Here is an 8941-nt window from a genome sequence, read left to right as displayed (position 1 = left end):
GCAGCGCTGCTGATGCCTGAACGGTATGTGGAATGAAGTGGGCGGGCATCGGGAGGCCACTATGGCACGGGGCAAGCACTATGGGCAGTTTATCTGAAGTGTACCCGGCGTATAAGACGACCCCCGACTTGGAGGCATATTTTTCAGGGCCAAAAAATCGTCTTATACGCCGGCAAATACGGTATGTATCTGATTCAGGAGACTCTCATTTCATGAAAGGGCATTAATGTACCAAACAACTGTCATTAAATACCATGATTCAGTGGACTCTGGCTGAAAACAATAGTGAACAGATTCAGTTTCCCACTCATATCCAGTACCTTTTTCTTCTATTTAGGAGGTCGTAAAGCTGTCCGCAGTAGATTTCATAGAAGCTGATCCACACAAAGAGGTGTCTTCTTGGCTGGGGCACTTCTAGTTGCCTGAAGATGTCTTTCGCAGCCAGGGCATACAGTCCTGGGTTCTGATGAGTTCCTATCATGGTGTAGGTCTTTCCAGCACCTGTCTGTCCATATGCAAAGCAAGTGGCATTGCCTCTGAGGGAAGAATAATTTGTATTACTAATATATGAGAGAAATACTGATCTACCCATAGATTTTTAATGACAAAAGTCAGCTTGAAAAAGAATATTTGGCAAAATTCAGCTATAAACATACAATCCTTTAAAGAGAGGAGGGCTTTATATGATAAAAACACAGGAAGAGGAAAAACAATTTTCAAAGCAGCACATGAGTTTTCTGACAGGAATATTTTATGGAACTGGTAAGATCACAGGACAACTCTGGGAGATACAGAAATAAGAACTGCTAGATGCTTTAGAGCAGCAGTCGCCAAACGGTGGTCCGTGGACCACTGGTGGTCTGTGAGGTCCGAAAGGTTGGCGACCGCTGCTTTAGAGGATCCCAGAGAACATGATTTTGTGTTAATCTGGAAAGATAACTTTGGTGAAAAAATAAGAGAATCAAATCAATAAATAATAGATCATAAGATCAATATGATGATAGTGACCATTCATATGAATAGTAAAGACGTTTAGGCAGAGGTGAAATCAACGTAAGCAAAATATTTGAGGAAGACCTCAAAGTTTTCACTTTTAGCAATAAATTGCTGGGTTACTTGATTTCTAAGATCCTTTCTAGCCCTGATGTCCTGTGATTCTATGTGAGAATCACTATCCTTGCACGTGGAAAGATGTGTGTATACGCTGTTTCAGCATAAAGAACTACAGAATAAGAGGTGGAAAGGATAGTTAAAAGACCACCCACCAATCATAGTATATTTTAAGAGGAGTTGGAGACTAAGATTACCTGAGTACTGTGGGACCAAACTATGTAGTACTAAATCACTCTGAGATCTGTACCATGCACAACTCTCTTATTTATTGGTAATATCACAAACATTTAAATTCTAACTGATTTTAAAAACGTAGTCTCTCAAACAGATTTGGTACATAAGAAACTGAACCTGAAAGATATTTTACTTTTTTAGCTTACTTATACAAATAATTATAAAAAATTTAAATGACTTCTACAAAACAATAATAAAAATACAATAAAAACAAGTGAAGATATATAAATGACCAATAAGCACATGAAAAGATGCTTAATATTATTAGGCAATAGGGAAATTAAAATTAAAAACACAATAAGATACATACAGTTCCATACCAATTAGATTGGCTAAAATAAAAAGGCTGACAATGCCAAATATGGTGAGAATGCAGAACTGTAATTCTCATATATTGCTGCTGGGACTATAAAGTAATGCATGGAAAACTGTTTGACTTTTTTTAAAATTAAAAAATATTTTTATTGATTTCAGAGAGGAAGAGAGAGGGAGAGACAGAAACATCAATGATGAGAGAGAATCATAGATTGGCTGCCTCCTGTGTGTCCCCTACTGGGGGTTGAGTCTGAAACCCAGGCATGTGCTCTGAAAAGAATTCGAACCGTGACCTCCTGGTTCATATGTTAATGCTCAACCACTGAACCACAGCTGCAGGTCCTGTTTGACCTTTTTTAAATACACCTATCCTATGACCCAACAATTCCATTTCTAGATTTTTATCCAAGATAAATGAAAACATGTCTAAAAAAGACTTGTACAAAAATGTCTATACAGCTTTATTCATAATAGTGAAAAAAATGGAAACAACCCAAATGTAAACCAACAGGAAAATAAACAAACAAATTTTGTTATATTCATAGAAGTAAATATTACCCAGCAGTAAAAACGGGTACATGCAACAAGATGTACTAATACAAAAAATACATTATGTCAAGCAAAATAAACCAGGCATAAATTTCTATTTCTGTGACATTCTAGAACAAGAAAAACTAATTTCTAGTGACAGAAAGCAGGTCTGAGGTTATATAAGATCTGAGGATGATGGTATGGAATTAACTAAAAGGGACACAAGAAAACTTTCTGGGGTGGTGGAAATGTTCTGTATCTTATTCCAGGTATTGGTTAGTTGGATGTATACAACTATCAAAACTCATTAAATCTGAATACTTTTTAAGATCTGTGTATCTTACTGCATATAAGTTACACTTCAAGTTTTTTTAATATTGTAAAAGTTTTTTTAAAAAATTAAAGTGAAAATACTCTGAAATCTGTGACTAGCAGATTGTTTGACAAACATGCCTACATTTTAAATATACAACAGAAGCCCCTACTACCTTAATATTGACTAAGTGTAAATAATTATTTCAAATTTAAAAATATATATTTATGAAAGATAGATAACTGACAGTCACTTACCTATCTTAGTCCAAGGAAAAAATTAATAGCCAGAATATATAACTCCTAGTATCAAAAGTTCAAACTAACACCCTGACCGGTTTGGCTCAGTGGATACTGCGTCGCCCTGCGGGCTGAAGGGTCCCGGGTTTGATTCCGGCCAAGGACATGTACCTTTGTGGCGGGCACATCCCCAGTCAGGGATATGCAAGAGGCAGCTGATCGATGTTTCTCTCTCATCAATGTTTCTAACTCTCTATCCCTCTCCCTTTCCCTCTGTGAAAAATCAATATATTAAAAAAAAAAAGTTCAAACTAACCATCACCACTAAAACCTTCTTATTCTGAGGACTTTGATGAAATTATATTGTTGTCAGCTTATATTTTTCCACTAAGCACAGAGAATCAATATCATCAGTGTAAAAGAAAATTTTGCTGAAAATTTCTAAATGCTTGGTAAATTCTATAAATAGAGACACAAAATTTTTCAGAAGAGATTAAATTTGTAAGATCAAAACACAAATTAATGTTTAATTCAAAGGAACAAAAAAGCATAGCTCATATTTGTTTTTTAAAATATGATTTATGGAAAATAGAAAATAAAAAGCAAGAGAAGCAAAAAATTACTATCATACCCATTGAAAATATGCTGAATGAGTGGGTGAGTAGTCTTCATATATACATCCTGATTGGTGCATGCCTCACCGAAGACTTCATCAAAATAAAAAACATGCTGAAAAAGAAATTTGGTTTTTATAGAAAGAGACATTTTCTTCACCACTATTCTAGTTAGCACATGATAAAGGCACAAATACATCTTTAAACTAATAGTAACTGACCGTGACAAACTTAGAAATAAACAAGCAATCAATAACTGTCAAGTGACAGGGTCTTCTTTTACTTGAGATCTCTGTTAGACATGTTCTTATAATGTAAAAAAACGAAGACACACAATTTTTAGAAATTAAATTGATGAGTACAAGGGTGAGCCAATCCTCTGTAGATCCAGGAGAGAAACTGAATTCTACGGAGATTATCCTCATATGCCCAGCTACTGCTAACGTACTTGACAACTGGGAGAAATTCTGGAGGAAGACCTCCATTCTATAGGTTACAGAGCTCAACTTTTTTTTTTTTAATCCTCGAGAATATTTTTTCCATTGATTTTTACAGAGTGGAAGCGGGGGGAGGAGGTGAGGGAGGGAAGGGGAAAAGAGAGGGGGGGAACACTGACATGAGAAACACATTGACTGTTTCCTGCACACCCTTCCCCACACTGGGCTGGGGATGAACCTGAAATCCAGGTACATGCCCTTGATCAGGAATCAAACCTGAAACCTTTCAGTGGGTGGGCCGACATTCTAGTCACTGAGTAACATTGGCCAGGGCTACATAGCTTAACTTCTAATTTCATAAACATTTACTGCTCATCTGGTAGCATGTGTATTACAGTAGGCACTTCAAGGGGCCCAAAGATAAAGCTATTACCTGCCATCACCCCACTCTACCACCTAAAGATGTTAATACAGATGATTCAAGGTAGAAAAACACTTGAAAGATAAGTACATGTGAAATTCAAAAGAGAAACATATTTCCTGATTGGGAAAGACTATGAAAAAGACTGTACTGAGAATGAGCCATGGGGAAAGAAGAGAAATTTGAGAGGCCGAGATAAAGGTATTCTAAGTAAGCACTGTGGGAACATGAGTCAAAGCAGGAAAGTACAAGAAATGTTTAGGGAACATGAAGAATTTAATGTGGTTGCAATATAGGATCTTGGTAGGTAGAAAAGTAAACAAGAAGACTAGAATAATGAGTTACGACTATGTTGTAGAGGTCTTAGGACTAAGAGAGGGGGTGAAATGTTCATATTTAATTCAGCAAAGAATAAAAAAGGACAACAAAAAAACTTTACAAGGAAGAGAGATGATCTGAGCCATTTTATTGGAAGATTAATCTGGCTTCACACTGTGAATGGACTGGGGAACAGGAACATTAGGTAGTTCAGGGTGAAGTAAAAAGGATCTAAATTAGATGATAATAACGGAAATAAAGGAGACGAATGCATGAAAAATTTGGCAACTGGCTGGATGTGAGAAGTTGGAGAAATGAATCCAAGATGACTCCCAAATTTCAAGCCTGAATGGACAGCATCATAATGGCTGTCCATTCATAATGAATGAGATATGAGGTCCTATCATCTGCTACTTTTTGGACCTGCTGTAATATCTGGTTAAGGAAAACTTGTATGGGCAAGTCCAGAAAAGTGTACTTGGGTCAATTTACTGTGAGTGACTCTACCTCAGGTTCAATACTGTTTCATGTACTATTACATTACATTACATTACATGACATGACATTACAATGGAAAACTGTTAGGTCATCTAAGAAGAAACTGGGGCCACAAAGCCGAATTTATCAGGAAAAAATCTCCAAAAGTTGGGAGGTGAGAAAATAATGAATCTGTGCAGCATCATTAAGAGATCTGTAAATAAAAATTTTAAAATGTAAACAAATAAATAAATAATAAAGTATTTAAGAGGCAACGGAAAAAAAAAGAGATCTGTGAACTTTAAGTACTTTGAAAATATGATATGATATGATTTCAAGAGCAGTAAAATGTTCATAATTGTTAAATCCGAGTGATAGGGTATATGCGGGTTCATTATACTTTTTATTGAGCTTGAAAATGGCAATAATAAAGAATAAAATATAGCCCTTACCAGTTTAGCTCAGTGAATAGAGCGTTGGCCTGTGGACTGAAAGGTGCCAGGTTCGGTTCCAGTCAAGGGCATGTACCTTGGTTGCACATTCCCAGTAGGGGGTGTGCAGGAGGCAGCTGATCAATGTTTCTCTCTCATTAATGTTTCTAATTCTCTATCCCTCTCCCTTCCTCTCTATAAAAAAATCAATAAAATAATTTTTTTAAAAAAGAATAAAATATATATCTAAAATCTGACTTTAGTGAACATGATTTATATTTAACTCATAACTGGTCTTTAAGCAAGGAGTCAAATCCATTCATTGCTCAAATCTCATCAATGATCTTTATAGTTAAGTATGAGATAAAAAACAAAACACATTTTATATATTTGACACTTCTCAAGAAAATAAGAAACAAATGAACAGAAGTAAATGTGGGAATACATTTTTTGGCTTTTAATGGCTGTTTTTCCTTTTCTTCTCTAAGTATAAGTAAATAACTTTAGATCTTGAGTAAAACATCTTAGAAAAAAATTGATGAGAAGGATTAGTATCTTACCTTTCAATAGAATTTAGGTATCAAGTTTTCCAGTACTTTTATAAGTATTTTCATGAAGGATATGTAAACGTGCAAGATTATTATAATTCATAAAGTCCTTTGCATCACATATACTTTCATTTGATCATACTTTATCAATGAGAGTGGATTTACACTCACTTTGACCTTGATATGATCAGGGTTCCATAGTTTATGTTTTAAGTAAGTTTTCTTTTCAGATTATAAAAGTAATGTGTATTTATAAAATATCTCTGGGAAGATACAGGTAGTCTTGTATCTTGTAACAGGTAATATTGGTTGCCTTCAAAGAGAAAATGGGATTAGAGAGACACTTCTCACTGCATACATTTTTGTGCCTTTTGATTTTGAAATAGGTGAATCTATCATATTCTAAAATTTTTCTTTGTCCACATAAAATGAATAACACAGCCAACTCTAGATTCAAAAAACATGAGAAACAATAGAAATTAAAATTATTTGTAAATCTTACTACTCAGAGATAGCCACTGTTGACTTAAAAAAAATAATTTTTTATAAGAGTTTATTTCAGCCAAACTGATGACATTGCTAGTAAGCAAGATCTTAAATGCTCTCACCACCATTGACTTTTGATATGTTTCAGTACCATCTTTTTTTTCCCCTCTAATATTTTTTCTTTATTAAAGAAATTGGAGCACTGGCTGGGTAGCTCAGATGGTTGAAGTGTTGTCCCGATACACCAAGGTTGCAGGTTCGATCCCGGTCAAGGCACATACATAAATCAACCAATGAATGTAAAAATAAGTGAAACAACAAATTAATGTTTCCCTCTTTCACTAAAAAAATCAATCAATAAGCAAAAATAAAATAAATTGGATTGAAACATATAGCTTTGTTTCCTTGTTTTTTCACTTACTATATTGAAATGAAATTTAATGGTAAGCAGTTTAGCACACTATATGTATATGACCATATAGACTAAGTCACAAAAGATGTGAAAGGATAGAATATTTAACGAACACAAACATATTGCTTTAATTCCTAAATAAGTTTAAAAATAAAACTCTAAGAATCTTGGATCAATATTTATTTGCTATAAACCTCCCTTTTCTTTCCTCTACTGAAGAAAGGAAAAGAGGTGAGGGAGCCCTCCCAACACCTTTATATTATAGCATTGATAGGTAAGGACTTTGACCTATGAGAGCAAAGGTCCAAAGTTCAAACAGAAGAGAAAGTGCTATGGAAACTATAGGTATTCAATAAATATTGATCAATGGTAATAACAAAGAGGTAAGGTTATTGTGTTTTGGGATAATGGAAAAATACCAAAGATAAGCTGATGCCTCCCAGAGGGAATTATTGTGACAGGAGCATCATTAAGGCAGTCTTGGGTAGATGGTGATTGGATAGGGCTATTACTATGGCTGTAAGTAGCTATACTAGATATCATTACAACTAATTGATCATTTGGACCATCTTCAAAATAAATACCTCCCACCTAAACCTAATAGACTGTGCATTGACCAGCAATCGATAAAGCTATTAAAGTGACTGGGTTAGTTATACAGTGGCCTAGTAATTTAGTGCCCATTGAAAGAGTCAGTGGATTATTTTGAATGTTACTTTTAAACCCAATTTTGGTAACCAAAGAAGAATGCAAGTGTAAAAGGGGGGAAAGTGGTAACAATTTGACTTCAGTGTTAAAGGGTTTGTTCCAGTAGAGTAAGATTTCAGTTGGCTAAGGTGAACTGCTAGCTCACTACATTACTTACCACTTTTTTTCTTTCTACCAATCACTGGGTTTTGAGGCAAGAGAGTGAGTGTGAGAGCAAAAAGAGAGTGAATATAATATGAATGTCATAGGGAGGCAGATTTAGAGTAAGAGAAAGTCCTAATCCCCATTTAGATTATTCACAACTGCTTCACAATTTTAGGAGTACCTAAGTTACAACATCTTCCATCTATGGGGTTTGCTGTTTCCCTGTGAGACTGAAGAGCTATCAGTTTAGAACTTATTTCTTTCTTTTTTTTTTTTGACTAGAACTTATTTCAATACCAAATCCTTTCTCCTTGGACTCTTCATGATCATTCTGGCAGGGATTGAACATTTTTTGTGTGTTTGAGCAACTAGTGTTTTATTTAAACCCTTATATGTTACATGCGACATTATATCACTGGATTATGTTCACCCACTACCTTGTACAAAGAGGTCTGCTCAAAGAGCCCAATTTCCACCAAATTAAATCTAAATTCAAAGACAGTTGGGAATCAAAATAAGCAGTTGGCTTGCAATCTACGGCTTTGTTGCTTGAAAATATATCCTCTATTATTAAACTCCAGACTCACACTCAACAGAGTGAGAAGTTCACATTGGGAGAGACAGGTGAGAATTGAGAATGTGTGACCACCTCATAATAACTTTGGGGTATATGCTCAGTGACTAGTCCGATCACCAATTCATTATTTAAATTATTTTTATCCCTTCACCCCCCTCCCAACCTTTTGCTGAATATGTACAGTGGAACCTTGTTTCTTGAATTTCTCCCATCTCGAACAATTTGCTTCTCAATCTGACAACCCTTTCATGCTTAAACCTATATGATCAGTCATGCATCTGTGAGGTGACAAAAAAAGGAGAGAATGTGGGAATACAAGTCAGTTTACCAATGCTAAAATCCCAGTATATTGTGACTATTTTTGTGTTTTTTTGCTTTTGTTGCTGCTTATAATTATTAAATTTTCATTTACATTTCATGTCTTTTTTGTTATTAATGTGTTTATTTATAGTTAAACAGTACAACAGACATGTACCGTATTTGCCGGCGTATAAGACGATTTTTTGGCCCTGAAAAATATGCCTCCAAGTGGGGGGTCGTCTTATACGCCAGGTACACTTCAGATAGACTGCCCATAGTGCTTGCCCCGTGCCATAGTGGCCTCCCGATGCCAGCCCCCTTCA

At 35.3% G+C, this 8941-nt stretch overlaps 1 protein-coding gene across 1 annotated transcript in view; it reads right to left on the bottom strand.

Annotated features, from left to right (window-relative positions):
- Nucleotides 1-8941, bottom strand: part of KIF24 (kinesin family member 24) — a 63157-nt gene that overhangs the window by 29781 nt on the left and 24435 nt on the right. Inside the window, exons 4-5 of the mRNA XM_006758574.2 lie at nt 3377-3474; nt 321-536 (exon numbers count right to left, since the gene is read on the bottom strand). Coding sequence (XP_006758637.1) covers nt 321-536; nt 3377-3474 — 314 coding nt within the window. The remainder of the gene's footprint in view (nt 1-320; nt 537-3376; nt 3475-8941) is intronic.

The sequence above is a fragment of the Myotis davidii genome, unplaced genomic scaffold, assembly GCF_000327345.1.
Source record: "Myotis davidii unplaced genomic scaffold, ASM32734v1 scaffold534, whole genome shotgun sequence".
NCBI lineage: Eukaryota > Metazoa > Chordata > Mammalia > Chiroptera > Vespertilionidae > Myotis > Myotis davidii.
The sequence above is the reverse complement of the archived record's forward strand: the minus strand, read 5'-3'. Positions and strand labels throughout refer to the sequence as shown.